Genomic DNA, 13,700 nt, shown 5'->3' with positions numbered 1-13,700 from the left:
GTAATTAGTGGTAGAACATGAGAAAAGAATTACAAAAGAGTTATAACCATTTTCTCATCACGGAGTAGTGAGAGTTATGAGAGTTATAGCCATTTTCTACATCATGAAGCAGTGTAAGTTATGTCATATTTTATTTTAATAATAAAATGCTAAAACACTAACGCAAACTATACACACACATTTAAGTTTAAACACCAACGTATCTTCCTTGATGATATGTAATACTCCCAAAAAATGTACAGATCCAATTGTTTCTTCGGATCAAAATAACTTATAGTACTAGTTAGTCTCTTTATATAGTAGTATTAAATCACCTCTACCTCATAAGATCATTTCGGAGTTAGATTTATGTTTAAGATTCATTTTTCTGAATATAGTATCGTAGCAGAGATAGACCCACCTCTCCGTCCAGGTTACTTGTCCATTGTTGACTTGATACACTCCGTCAAAATAATAAATAATATGATAATTTTATTATATTACCCTTATTTATTATATATTAGAAAATAAATTCAAAATAATATATATTCAATTATTATTCATTTTCCTTATTTAAGTATGCTAAACTTTCTCGTCCTGGTATTCACATTCTAAATATTTAAGACCAAAATATCCTTGATTACCTCTTTCTTTTTTCTTATTTACTTATTCGATAACATACAATAGGAGTACGTGCCAAGATGACATATTGAAAGCCATGTGTCTGTAACTTCAGGTGCAACGATTCAACTTGTTATTAGTCATATAAATGAGGATATGGATCTTTCTGCTATGTGTCAGCTCCATATTAAATTTTAAAGCCATTTTATAGTTCATTTGGTTATATTAATCAAGGTTGAGAAGAGGTATTAGCAAACTTTTAATCTACCAAACAAATGTACAATTTATTGTTAAGTAAATAATATTTTTGGTATTAATAAATACACAATTTTTTGCTTAATTCATTTATGTTGTGAAAATGAGTATTTACAAAATAAGCATGTTCTTTTTCCCAATAGTTTCATATGTTTTTACATCAGTTTTAGTTATAAATATTGATTTTATTATTGATTGTATAACTACTAAGTATGAAATTTTGCTTTAAGATATTAACAATCAATACAAATTAAGATAAAAAAAAAATACATAATTATCCTCGCTGTTTAAGTCCCATCATTAATCTTTCTAAAAAAAAACTAGAAATCTTGTGGTCCTAACATGGTAAAGAAACAAAAATAGGAATCCAATAATGGGGAAGACTATTACAAAATTCGGGAGTGAATTTGCAATACCCAAAGGTATCTGAATCAAACCGCAAATACACAGAGTTCTGTGCCAATCTACCCTATATATATTTCAACAGCAAACAGAAAGAACTTACTCTTTCTGGAAACTGAAAACTTTTCATCAACTTTCCTCATTTTGCATGACTTAACCTTCAAAAACCAACAATCCATAAATTCTTTTCAAGGTACCATTTTCGTGAATTTTCCAATTTCCTATTTAGATGATCATTTTCTTAATGTTCAAGTTTGATCCGAAATTTTTGAAACTAATAGTTGTGAAGTTACGTGAGTGCGAGCTTAGTGTAAATTATGTTACCCATTTGAAAGTATTCATGATGCTTATCTTATGAAGATTGACTGAAAATGCACAAATATTTGTTAGTTTTTGTAGTTTTAGCTCATTGTTTATTCAATTGATGTATCTTCTTGGGCAGAGAATGCCATACTAATTGCATTAATTGGTTCATGTCATTGGGGAATGCCTTTTTGTCCGAAATGCCACATTTGCATTGCTCGCCTGCAATGATGCTGATTTGTGTATTATGTCTTATGTATCTTTTTTGTTTTTTATTTTGAAGAGTATTGTGGAAGCGTAGAACCGTATAGCATATAAAATAGAAGGTTCTGAAGAAAGTAATTACAATCGGAATATATTGGAGAGAATGGCCAGCAATAGTTATGTCTCCTTATTCAATGACCAGGGGTCATCTGCGGTTGCTGGTGCTGTTGTTATTGCGATTATAATACCTATATTCCTCTCATTGGTACTTATGGGGAAGAAAAGGGCAAAACAGAGAGGAGTTCCAGTTCAAGTTGGTGGTGAGGCAGGTTTCGCAATGCGAAATGCTAAATCGGACAAATTAGTTGAAGTTCCTTGGGAAGGGGCTACAACAATGGCAGCTCTATTTGAGAAGTCTTGTAAAAAACATTCGTCTAAGCGCTGTCTTGGGACTAGAAAACTAGTTAATAGGGACTTTATAACAGCAAAGGACGGAAGGAAGTTTGAGAAACTTCAGTTGGGAGAGTATCAGTGGGAGACTTATGGGCAAACATTTGATCGTGTTTGTAACTTTGCCTCTGGTCTTGTTAATTTGGGTCATGATGTGGAGACTCGTGCTGCTATGTTCTCTGAAACTCGTGCGGAGTGGCTCATCGCCTTTCAGGTATTCGAGTTAATCCCATTTAATATTGAAATTATTACTATGGTTGTTCGCTATCTCATCACTACAGGAGTGCAATAAGTTTTAATAGGTGAAATTATTGTTTTCAGGGATGCTTCCGCCAGAATATAACTGTTGTTACTATTTATGCTTCTTTGGGAGATGATGCACTTATACACTCGTTAAATGAGGTGCGTCAATTTAAATATTTTTTCTCCTAGATTAACACGAGGTGCCAATGACGTGATGAATTGAATTCACTTGTGGTCATCGACAGACTCAAGCATCCACGTTGATTTGTGATGCCAAGCAACTTAAAAAATTGGCTGCAATTGGTTCTAGCCTGAAAACCATCAACAATGTCATATATTTTGAAGACGATAAGACTGCAATAGATTCGAGCATTTCCACGAATATTGACAGCTGGAGGGTGACGCCTTTCTCGGAAGTTGAAAAACTGGGTAAAAGTAGTCCTATTCAGCCAATACTGCCTATAAAGAAAGATATTGCGGTGATCATGTATACAAGTGGCAGCACAGGAATGCCTAAGGTATGGTGCAACTTGCTTTCAATTTTTCCGTCTGATATGATATTTAACTTTAAGCTGGAATGCAAGAGAAAACATAACCAAATATGTTCGCCATTCCTCACTGGGATAGAGTATCTTTGCTTTTCACTGGCCAGATCTTTTGTGTTATTTAACTGTTACAAGACCTGAATTGAACAATAAAATATAGTTCATCAATCTTGGCTCCACGGGTAAATGCTCGGTGATTAATGCAGTGAATGGAATTGAAATTCCATAAAGATGTATAGATGGAGATGTTTCTGATCACTTTTGCAGGAGCCAGACAATTATCTCATTATTGCTTATTCTAGCAAAACCACCCATCTTTAACCATTGATCGTTAAGGCGTATTCTAGATATCCCTTACACTAGATTTAACTTAAATTCCCCTTGAAAAGCGAGAATACATATATGCCTTTCGAAAGAAGGCTGGAAAAAAGAGAACTCCTTTCTTTCCTAGCTTTTGTTAGGACAACATAACTTATTCTACTTTGTCATAGCGGATTCTATGACAGCATTCTGCCTGTTCAAAGACAAAGTAGTCATGGCACACACTTGGCATTTTCCCTTAGGAAGAGTTCAACCCTAGTCCTGGAAAATGTTTCTTCTTTCAATCCTATCAATTACGCTATAAAAGCTTAAACCGAGCGAGCAAAAAGAAAATGAGCATTAACTTTTGCCATAATGTAATCTCATAAGCCATATATGCTGGATGTCTATCTCCAATGCAATAATTTTTCCTTGTTCTCTTTTGGCTTTGAGTTTAATCAAGCTTAATTTTTTTAATGCTATCCTCTTCGTTTGTTAAAAAAAGTTTGCTTGAAGTGTTCTCAATTAAGTTCTCTTTTTCTGTTTTAGGGTGTCATGATAACTCATGGCAATATCGTAGCCACTGCAGCTGCAGTTACAACTGTTATTCCAAAACTTGGAAGCAGTGATGTCTATTTGGCATATTTACCTTTAGCTCATGTTTTCGAGTTAGCTGCTGAGGTAATCTTCAGAGTTTATATATCGTTTTTGTTTCTTTGAGTCTTTATCTAGCAATGAAAATTGTTTTAGTTCTAAGCGGTTCTGGTCCTGCAGACTGTTATGTTGACTTCTGGTGTGTCAATTGGTTATGGCTCGGCTCTGACGTTGACAGATACATCTAATAAAATCATGAAAGGGACCCAGGGAGATGCCTCCGCTTTAAAGCCTACTTTAATGGCCGCAGTTCCAGCCATTCTGGATCGTGTTAGGGATGGTGTTATAAAGAAGGTTTGAGCTGGAGCATATTTTAGGTGGAGTATAGGGCCTCAAATGAGGTACTAATCTCTTGTTTATATTTTTCTCAATCTAGGTGGAGGAGAAGGGAGGATCTGCCAAGAAACTTTTCAATATTGCCTTTAAGCGCCGATTGGCCGCTATTGAAGGTAGCTGGTTTGGAGCATGGGGTCTAGAGAAACGATTATGGGAGGTAATTGTTTTTAAAAAGATACGATCAGTCCTCGGAGGAGATATCCGTTTCATGCTTTGCGGTGGTGCTCCTTTGTCAGGAGATACACAAAGATTTATCAACATTTGTATGGGGTAACTTTTCTGCTTTCTAGACATTAGGAAATTGTTCTGAATACAGTTTACTTGTAATATAAGAGCGAATGCTTTCCTTTTTTTCATCACTACTCTCTGGATGGGCTGCTAAAATTTTTATAATCATTTGCTGCAGAGCTCCTATTGGTCAGGGATATGGCTTGACAGAGACATTTGCAGGAGCTGCCTTTTCCGAGTCGGATGATCCTTCTGTTGGTCGTGTTGGTCCACCTCTTCCTTGTTCCTATATAAAGGTATGGTGGGTACTTCTTGGTAAAAAGATTGATAACATCTCACATATGGATAATCTGGGATTGTCCCATTCATAACCAGTCTATAGAATTCTTTTGAGACCATCTGCTACATTCAATCATTTATTAAAAGATCTATGTTCTAACTATTCAACGAAGTTGTTCTGAATAGATACATTTGGTAGAATTTCATGTAGTGGACAAAATGATCTGACTCCAGGGAAATTAGTGTTCATGTAGTTAGAAGAGTAATACCAACAAGGCAATTAATGTCTCCTACATAAGAGAGTTCTGCTTCCTGTTTGAAATCGACGTGTTGTCTAAACTGCATTAGCAAGTGTCTACCATTTCCCTTTTTTAAAGCTTATGACTTTTACTCAACAAAAACCTGACCAGTCTTCTCACCCTTGTGTTATCACATTCTATGAATTAAGGATAATATCATAAATGTTCCCTGAGGTTAGTATGTCCTGTGTTTAACAATACAGCTAATTTCTTGGGAAGAAGGAGGCTACAGAATTGTTGATAAGCCGATGCCTCGGGGAGAAGTAGTTGTTGGTGGGAACAGTGTTACTGCTGGTTACTTCAACAATGATGACAAAACTAATGAGGTGTACAAGGTAGTTCTAAGCTTCTCTTGTGTAAATGGACTGAATTTGTTTTTAGACAAGCCTGTTTATTCCGTTGTTATCTCTGATTCAGGTTGATGAGAGGGGCATGCGCTGGTTCTACACTGGTGATATTGGAAGGTTTCATCCTGATGGATGCCTTGAAATCATTGATAGAAAGAAAGATATTGTGAAACTTCAGCACGGGGAGTATATCTCACTTGGAAAGGTATTTACTTTTTCATTTATATATTTTGGATAGGTCGGTATTCACCATTCTCTTTTTCCCTTCATCACGTCATTTTCCAGAAATATACATTTAATGCTTTGCCTGGTGCTACTATGAACATAATCTGGTTTGATTTAGTGCATCTGACTGTGACTTCCGAGTTCATTTTGGTGGTGGATGTATAATTTTTTATTTTGGATGCTCGCTCAATGCAACTGTGTATTATACAATGGCAGTAGCGGGCATTATAAAAACTTCATATTATATTTACTGGGATTTTCTTTCTGTTATTTTGGCCTCTGATCTGAGTTTGGTATTTCTTGCTTCAAATTTGTCTTACCGAATTTGTTCTCCTCTTTAAGTCTTGATTTCTGGCAATAGTTTGATGAATTAATGTTCATTTCAGGTTGAGGCAGCACTTTTATCAAGCAATTATGTTGATAACATAATGGTCTATGCAGACCCCTTCCACAATTTCTGTGTAGCACTAGTTGTTCCTTCACAAAAGGTGCTTGAGAAATGGGCGCAAGAAAATGGTATCGAGCACAGAGCTTTTTCCGATCTGTGCAACAAAGCTGAAGCAGTCAATGAGGTCCAGCAATCGCTTTCAAAGGTTTGTCTCCTTTTTCATGCCATTTATAATCACGACGATCCTACTGAAAATGAACTTGGCTTGTATATAGGCCTCTGACAGCTCGGTGTTAAGCTTTGTATAGGATAACCTGACGCTATCATAAGACATAAATCCCGGACAACGTAATTGAAGAATGCTATCATTGTCAGTGCGAATAGTGAATAAGTTGTATCGTTTTGCCAATAACAGATTCACTCTACGGAAGCAAAAAATCTCTAATTTCACAGAAATAATTTGTGACTAGTTTTCAACTATAGAGTGCTGAATGTTAGGTAATGTGACTGAAATGCAGGTAGGAAAAGCTGCAAGATTGGACAAGTTTGAGATTCCAGCAAAGATCAAGTTGATACCCGAGCCATGGACACCCGAGTCTGGATTAGTTACTGCAGCTCTCAAATTGAAGCGCGAACCCCTCAAGGCTAAATTCAAGGATGAGCTTCAGAAGTTGTATCAATGAATTTTCATCTAGTGTTGACTGAGTTATCCCCATGTAGCAGGAGAAATATGTAGTTTATTGGCAGTTGAAGAGTAGTAATAATATCTTAGAAAAGCATCAGTTTTCCTAGTGAAGTGCAATCACACATCTTATTTCCTTGTATTAGATTTCAATCAATTATGCTAAGGTCAGTTACCCCTTTATTACATTGATGTTGTTCTCAGTATGCTTGTCCTTCTGAGTATATCTTTTAACTGTCAAAACAACCAATCTGTCCTGGACCTCACCCGTTGCTCACCTTGTGGATCTCAAATTTATACTCGAGAAAGTGGGTTCTCAGATGTATATTTATACTTCCTATTGTACATATATACAGGATTGATGTTAAAACGTATGTTGCTCGGTTTCTCCGAAAATGTCACTGCATGCGTGTCGGATCCTCCAAAAGTAGAATATTTTCAGAGGATCTGACACGGGCGCAGAAGCATTTTGAAGAGTTCACGCAACATAGGACTTAAAACACAGCTATTGTTGGATCCACCACTGGTTACCTTCAATATATAGATGATGCATCATCCATCTTATAGAAGCACCAACACCAGGAGCGGAGCTAGAAGGTTATGCACGAGTTCGGCCAAACTCATAGTTTTAGTTCAAACCACATATTTATAATAAGAAATTCATGACTCAATTACTAACACCTATTGTCAGTATCTAGAATTCATAAACTTCAATTTCTAGCATTTAGAATTCATAAACTTCAAATTCTAGCTCCGCCGCTGACCAACAGATTACAATCCAAGTAATGTGTTGGTTCTAAGATTCTAACATAATCCAAGGAAAATGTTTTACATCCTCTCTAAGCAGTTCCAAAACACTTTTCAAGCTAGCTCAGATTCAAGAAAGTCCACTGAACACATTGCACAACTTTTTCTGATTAAATTTGGCAAATATACATCAACATCTTGTTCCACTCAAAACACAGCAACATTTCGTTTCTTTTCTTTTCAGTTTCATTAACAACTTCCACTGCATACACCATTTCATGCTAGGTGCAGACGTGCAGCAAAACAGACGACTAATTCAGAACAAAAAACTTCCTTTCCATAATCTAGGTTCAAATCTAGGATTAACAAACCAAATTCACTATTACAACAGTGGAATCCATTTGACACTTACAAAAACCACAGATACTTAATAGAAAGGATAAAGCCAAGGATGAGTTGCCTGCCGGTGACTATCTTTGTTCAGTTAGAAATTATCACCGGACAACTGGAGCACGTTGCTGATTCCCATTGCCTTGCATGGTAATAGCCATGTGAGAGGATACACCAAAGGCCCTGTGATCAGGTTGCTGCTGGAAGCTGACGCCATTGTTGACATCTTTCCGGACACTTGAGAAAGCAGAAGTTGAATTTTCGCGCTCAACTGAGTCTTGAGAAGAAATTGCGTTAGTGGGGTAACTATTTGGATCAGATTGATGCACTTTCTTTGAGCTAAGAAAACGTCCTCCGGACCCTCTAACTCTATTCACTGCATGAAGATGCCGTGACTCATGAAGATATGGCTGCATGCAATAAAAGACCAGAAGAACAATAAGTCCAAAATTCAATCTTGAAGTATGATAAAGTAAAAAGTCAAGAGGTTTAGTGTATCCTATTTTTGGACTACACTAGCCTGTACTTGTATTGTAATGGTAGTCATCCTACTTGAGTTGTCTTCTGTGCACATGGTCCTATTTGTCTTCATCTTGTCCTATTTGGTTACTGGTTTTTATAAACCACCTTAAAAAAACCCTAAACTCTAAGACCCGAGGAGCGCCATTTTCACGAGCCCCTCCCCCCCCTCCCCAGCAAAAAAAAAATACCCGCAGAAAGAAGATTGCCAATTTCTTTTATTTCCTCTCCTTAGATCTCTCTAACCAGCCTATTTTCCTGTTTCTTGTAACATAATTATCAAAACGATGGAGTTTGACATGTCGAGACAACAAATGACAAAAAACCTTAGGACACAATTATTGAACCACAGTACATAGACTTGGAGAATCAATCATGGCTTCCATAGTAATATTGGGCCTTATTTAATGATATAATGCAGGATCACATATTGCTTATTCCTGAATATAACTTCATGGAAAAATTGCAGCAGATTGATGTCCTCAGAGAATGCTTGTCACCTACCTGTACGATTTGCGCTTTATAAAAAACAATTCAGTAATTTTTGTGGAAGAAAAGACTTTGATTAGAACAGTGCTTATGCTCATGCACCATGCGAATACATCGAAGAGCAAGTACTAATAGCTATTTGTTAACCGTTAGATGGGCTGATTAAAGTTTGTTAACAGTAGAATGTCCCACTATAAAATACCAAGTATGTTGAGAACTGTTACTGAATATTCTATACATACATATATTTTGCTTAGTTTCTCGAGGAAAACTTCCTTTGTTATGTTGTTAAGCACAAGCTAAATTAAAAGGATAAGATGGTCCAAATTGCAAGGATCTTGCTACCCCTCCTCTAATCTATCTACCCTCTTTTTCTTCAATTTGAGCGAGTCAGACTCATATCGCAGCTCATTAAATGAAACGAAATGAAAACTGGGGAAGAGCAGAAAGTAGCCTAATACCTTTCTATTTTTGACAAGTTTGTTCTGAGCCTCAAGCTTAGCACGTATCTGTCTCCGCCTCATGATCCCATGGTACTGTTTTGCATTTACATAAATTGGTCCATCCTCTGCAAGATCTAGGGGGAGTGGGACGCGGGTAGGCGCTATCCCCATCATTTGTGGCTGCATTGACCAAATATCGATATTAGAACTTTTACGAGAGAATTAGGAGTCAATATGTGATACCGTTATCCATCTTCTTTGCAAACTTAGTGACAACTATGTCTATAATGACTGAGCTCTACTCAATATTTATAGCGTGAATCAACAAAATATTGCATCTGGTGTATCACAAAATTACTTGTACCAAATCCATAACATTTTTAAGATTTAAGTCAACGAAGAAAAAGGTCAAACATATTTGCAATCAAGTTATGTATACTAGAAATTAAGCAAACATCTCAACTTTGAAGATGTAGAGAGGAAACTTCAAAGCGAACAATACAAGAGACAAAAACGAAAGCGAAGTACTCACAAAAGCTTGAGGTCCATAAGCAGTATATAAGCCAGTCATATAGGGATCAGAGTAACCAAAAGGAGAGAAACCCTGCAATATGAAAAATTATAAATTAAATCACGATAAAAGCTAAGGTAAAAGTCTCTAGAAAAGAAATGACATACAGTTGAATGGGCCACTTCATTCTGCGACGAAAAAAGAGCAGGCTTTATTTGAGCTTGCATATCTCTCCCATATCTTTCATCATGAACTGGAAAATCCAAAACAAGACGTAAGATAGCCATCGTTATAAACAAAAGAACTTCGCCAAGTCAAAAGTTAAAGCCTGTTGAGGAACATTCTGAGAGGCTAATTATACATCAGAAAGAAAACTTGCCCAATTGACAAAGAACATTTTCGCTATTATATATATAAGAAACTCATTAACTTGTTAAGAACAAATAATGTGGTCTAAGCAAGGGTCACCTGTACCCATCGAGATGTGTCTCTACACACAAAAGAACCACCTATTGTAATTTGAGTAGTACAGTTCTCGGTCATTATATTTAAACTGAACTAGCGAAGATTAAAAGATATATAGAAGGGAGTTGCTAGAAAAGTTTAACAATCTTTAAAGTATGTGTACCGTATTCTGAGGAGGCACATTGATCTTGAGAATTTGTTTTCTCCGAGGTAGTCATTTCGTCTTGTGAATTAATAATAGAATGTGTCAACCGCAATGTCTCGCCTTGTAAGTCTGGATCCAAAGACTTCATCTCGCGACAGCAAGGAGACGGAAATTCCACTTCTGAGGCAAAAATTTTATGTGAAGTTTCTTGTTCATCGGAACTCCACCATGATTAGCTATTGACAGCAAAATGATGCATAAAACAGATGTAAGCTCTAAGCTTTTCTTTAGTAAAGTTGTACTAGTACAGCAATTTACTTATCGATAATGAAGATTAGCGACAGATTTCCCAACTATGCTTCAGGCTGCAAAGTGTAGAGAGCTTAAATCCTCAAGGACACTAAGCAAAAAAGATTAACATGGCATAACACATACCAAGTCCAAAATTACTAAAGACATGCTATCAGAACTGCACACCCTTATATTGCAAAGACGAATATACAGATACTCTATCAAGAACTGCAGTAATTAAAATGTCATCGACCTGTTACATGAACAAAAACCTCCCCATTCTGCTATTAAGCACGTCGATATAAAGAGATGGATTAGCGGGATGAGTTGACAAGGGAACTAGTGGAGATAGTCCCACGTATTCTCAACGAGCAACTTAATATCATGTGCAAATGAACAATGAGAAAAGAATTGTAAGGTGTTAATTGGAAAAGGAAGTACAGAACTGCAATATGAACTCCAAAAGACGATAAACCACACAAGGACAACAGGCTTATGCAATGCTAATTCATTTAAGCATGAAATTTTATTAAATTAGTAGTACCATGGTTGATGAGCAGAGCACCCCATACAGAGGTAGACAAGAATTTTGTGTCTGATATTTACATGCATTAACTAGCAATTTATCAATATATCAACAAAAGTAGTTCACCAACCTAATATAGTCCATTCATAGATATAGACCCTAAAAACATAAAGGCTAGGAACAAATAGCAAAATGACCACCTAAAATGGAATCAGCTATACCAATTACAAAAACAACAATGACAAGAACTAACCCTCAGTCCAAACAAGCGGGGGTCGACTATATAAATCCTCACTGACCATAAAGAGCTGGACCAGGATTTCAACTCTATGGGTTGAACCTCTAAGATCTTTAGCATTGAATCCATCGTATTCTTAAAGTTATGGATTCATATCTACTGTTTGTTGTAATTTTAGTGGACTTTTACACATAAATTTATGCTCCTCGTCAAAATTACTAACCTGGTATTAAAATTTAAATAAAAAACCCGCATGCATCTTGTTCTAACATCAAAAGAAACTTATGCCCTGAAGATCATGACTTGATCAAAATGGCAATTTATCAGAAACCACTTTTCATAACCCCAGAAAACAAAAGGAGAAAAACACTAGATCAAAAACAAGAACACAAAATCATGAAAAAAGTCAACAAAATTTTCAGATCTTTATTGCATCAACAGCACCACTCTACAAATGTTGCTATTAGAAGAATAAACTCAGTTTCTTATCACAACCCATAAACAGCAAATATACAGAAAACCAATAAAAATAGCAACTTTACCCAAAATTATCTAAAAAAGGACATATCTTTGACTTTAAAGTCAACATGCATTCAAGATTTTCACTAGAACATTCTTTATCTAACCAAACCAGCATAATACACAATACCCAAAAATGGAAATTTTGAAAAATCAATAGCAAAATGAAATAGTACACAAATACTGAAACATGAAAGAACATAAGAAAATACTAAAATAGAAAAAGCAGAGAAGAAAGAGAAGTGAAATGGAGAGAATTAAGGACCTGTGGAATCTGGTAAAGTCAATAAGATAGTAAGAAATAAACACAAGTGCTGTTTCTTGTTGGGTTGAAATCAAGCATGTCTCCTTCCTTCAAACTCTCTCTCTCTCCTTTCTCTCTCTCTCTCTAAAAAGAAATCGCCTTTTTTTGCCTTGTAATTCAAGTGATGGGTTATAAGAATCTGTGCATCTTTCTTCCTGGCTATGATGTGTACAGTTAACTAAACAATTATTTCCTCTATTTTAATTTATTCATCCCTTTTCTATTCAAGGACATACTTTTATATTCTCCCTATTTAAAATTTTTTAATAATCGTGAAGTTCAAGTAAGCTAGCGCATAATTAGACTAATTTCACAAGGTGCCTCCTATCTCTCACCAATAATAAATACAAGATAACTCTATCTATCAATGTTAGCTAAATAGGAAGAAATTACCTTGTATTTTATCTCTACTAGATATTGAACCAAAAATCGCATAGTTCTAATTCTCTTCATTGACCACCAGGCGAACATTTTGGGTTAGCGTGCGGGCATTTTGACTGTTTTCTACCAACATAAGTACCTAATAACTTTATCCATTAAGGCTTGAACAAATAAAAAAAATATCACCTAGTGGAATTTGCTCTCTTTAGGTTGAAAAAGAGTTGTGAAAATTATTTTCTCTTTTTCTTGGTAGGAAAGTTATTTTCCTAGAAAAAAAAATTGAAATTTTTAAGGAATAAAATATGAAAAAAATTAGATTTTTTTAAAAAAAAAATATTATTCATACCAAACACACCCTTAAATTTGGTCATTGTCTCATTACTTAAAGGATTAAAATTAAGAAAGGTCCAAATATTAAAGCATCATCATTTCTCAAACCTTTAACCATTTTTTTGAGTTTTGTTTTTTAGCACTTCTTCTACTACTTGGATAGATCCAACTTGGTCCACTTAAAAACAAAAGTCATTTCCTTCACTGTCATTATCAGCTTTGTACACTGTGCTGTAACTCTAATATTATCTCCCTCTACCACAGTTCTTAGCCGCCCCTCCACTGTTCAATGTACTCCATCACGCGCTTGCGCTTCTCGTGCCCGACATGTTTCTTAAATGGCAATAGCTTACTTCTCCCATCTGGCTATGTGAAGTGAACGCGCTAAACTCTGGAGTGGGTTTTGGAAGTATAAATTTGATTACAACAACAACAATAACCTAGTATAATCTCATTTAGTGGGGTCTGAGAGAGTAGTGTGTACACCGACCTTACTCCTACCTGAGATAGAGAGGCAATTTCCAAATAGACCCCCGATATACTTCCCTCCGAGAACTTCTCACCTTGCTCCTGGGAGACTCGAACTCACGACCTCTTGGTTGGAAGTGGAAGTTACTTACCATCCTACCAAACCTTCGAGAAGTATAAATTTGATTATTGTT

General features: G+C 35.9%; 2 protein-coding genes across 3 annotated transcripts; one reads left to right on the top strand and one right to left on the bottom strand.

The window, feature by feature from the left end:
• The first annotated feature begins 1,323 nt into the window (after positions 1–1,323).
• Positions 1,324–6,926, top strand: LOC107809358 (long chain acyl-CoA synthetase 8). Its single transcript, XM_016633961.2, has 12 exons — positions 1,324–1,450; positions 1,844–2,428; positions 2,536–2,616; positions 2,703–2,975; positions 3,852–3,983; positions 4,077–4,250; positions 4,333–4,562; positions 4,699–4,816; positions 5,302–5,433; positions 5,516–5,650; positions 6,057–6,263; positions 6,577–6,926. Exons 2-12 carry the CDS (start codon positions 1,928–1,930, stop codon positions 6,739–6,741), a joined length of 2,148 nt encoding a protein of 715 aa, XP_016489447.1. The 5' UTR covers positions 1,324–1,450; positions 1,844–1,927; the 3' UTR covers positions 6,742–6,926.
• Positions 6,927–7,657: 731 nt separating this feature from the next.
• LOC107809359 (nuclear transcription factor Y subunit A-6) lies at positions 7,658–12,545 on the bottom strand. 2 transcript variants are annotated; one of them, XM_016633962.2, is made up of 6 exons: positions 12,289–12,545; positions 10,468–10,685; positions 10,007–10,092; positions 9,861–9,932; positions 9,347–9,508; positions 7,658–8,287 (listed from the first exon to the last, which is right to left on the bottom strand). In XM_016633962.2, the coding sequence occupies exons 2-6, from the start codon at positions 10,595–10,597 to the stop codon at positions 7,982–7,984; spliced, it is 756 nt and encodes a 251-aa protein (XP_016489448.1). In that variant the 5' UTR covers positions 10,598–10,685; positions 12,289–12,545; the 3' UTR covers positions 7,658–7,981. The 2 variants fall into 2 exon arrangements, with proteins under 2 accessions (XP_016489448.1, XP_016489451.1); XM_016633965.2 differs by having other exon boundaries at positions 10,468–10,629; positions 12,289–12,473.
• Positions 12,546–13,700: the final 1,155 nt, after the last annotated feature.

The sequence above is a fragment of the Nicotiana tabacum genome, chromosome 8 (assembly GCF_000715075.1).
Source record: "Nicotiana tabacum cultivar K326 chromosome 8, ASM71507v2, whole genome shotgun sequence".
Lineage (NCBI taxonomy): Eukaryota > Viridiplantae > Streptophyta > Magnoliopsida > Solanales > Solanaceae > Nicotiana > Nicotiana tabacum.
Note: the sequence above shows the minus strand (reverse complement) of the source record. Positions and strands in the feature narration are given on the sequence as shown.

What these genes read in the sequence shown, in the direction of transcription:
- LOC107809358 (XM_016633961.2), top strand. Translation starts at nt 1,928, where the DNA reads ATGGCCAGCAATAGTTATGTCTCCTTATTCAATGACCAGGGGTCATCT. An exon ending in GGGATGGTGTTATAAAGAAG is followed by an intron (nt 4,251 to 4,332) that starts GTTTGAGCTGGA and finishes TTCTCAATCTAG; the next exon opens with GTGGAGGAGAAGGGAGGATC. An exon ending in TCCAGCAATCGCTTTCAAAG is followed by an intron (nt 6,264 to 6,576) that starts GTTTGTCTCCTT and finishes ACTGAAATGCAG; the next exon opens with GTAGGAAAAGCTGCAAGATT.
- LOC107809359 (XM_016633962.2), bottom strand. Translation starts at nt 10,597, where the DNA reads ATGAAGTCTTTGGATCCAGACTTACAAGGCGAGACATTGCGGTTGACA. An exon ending in ATGTGCCTCCTCAGAATACG is followed by an intron (nt 10,093 to 10,467) that starts GTACACATACTT and finishes TGGATTTTCCAG; the next exon opens with TTCATGATGAAAGATATGGG. An exon ending in CTTATGGACCTCAAGCTTTT is followed by an intron (nt 9,509 to 9,860) that starts GTGAGTACTTCG and finishes TGGTCAATGCAG; the next exon opens with CCACAAATGATGGGGATAGC.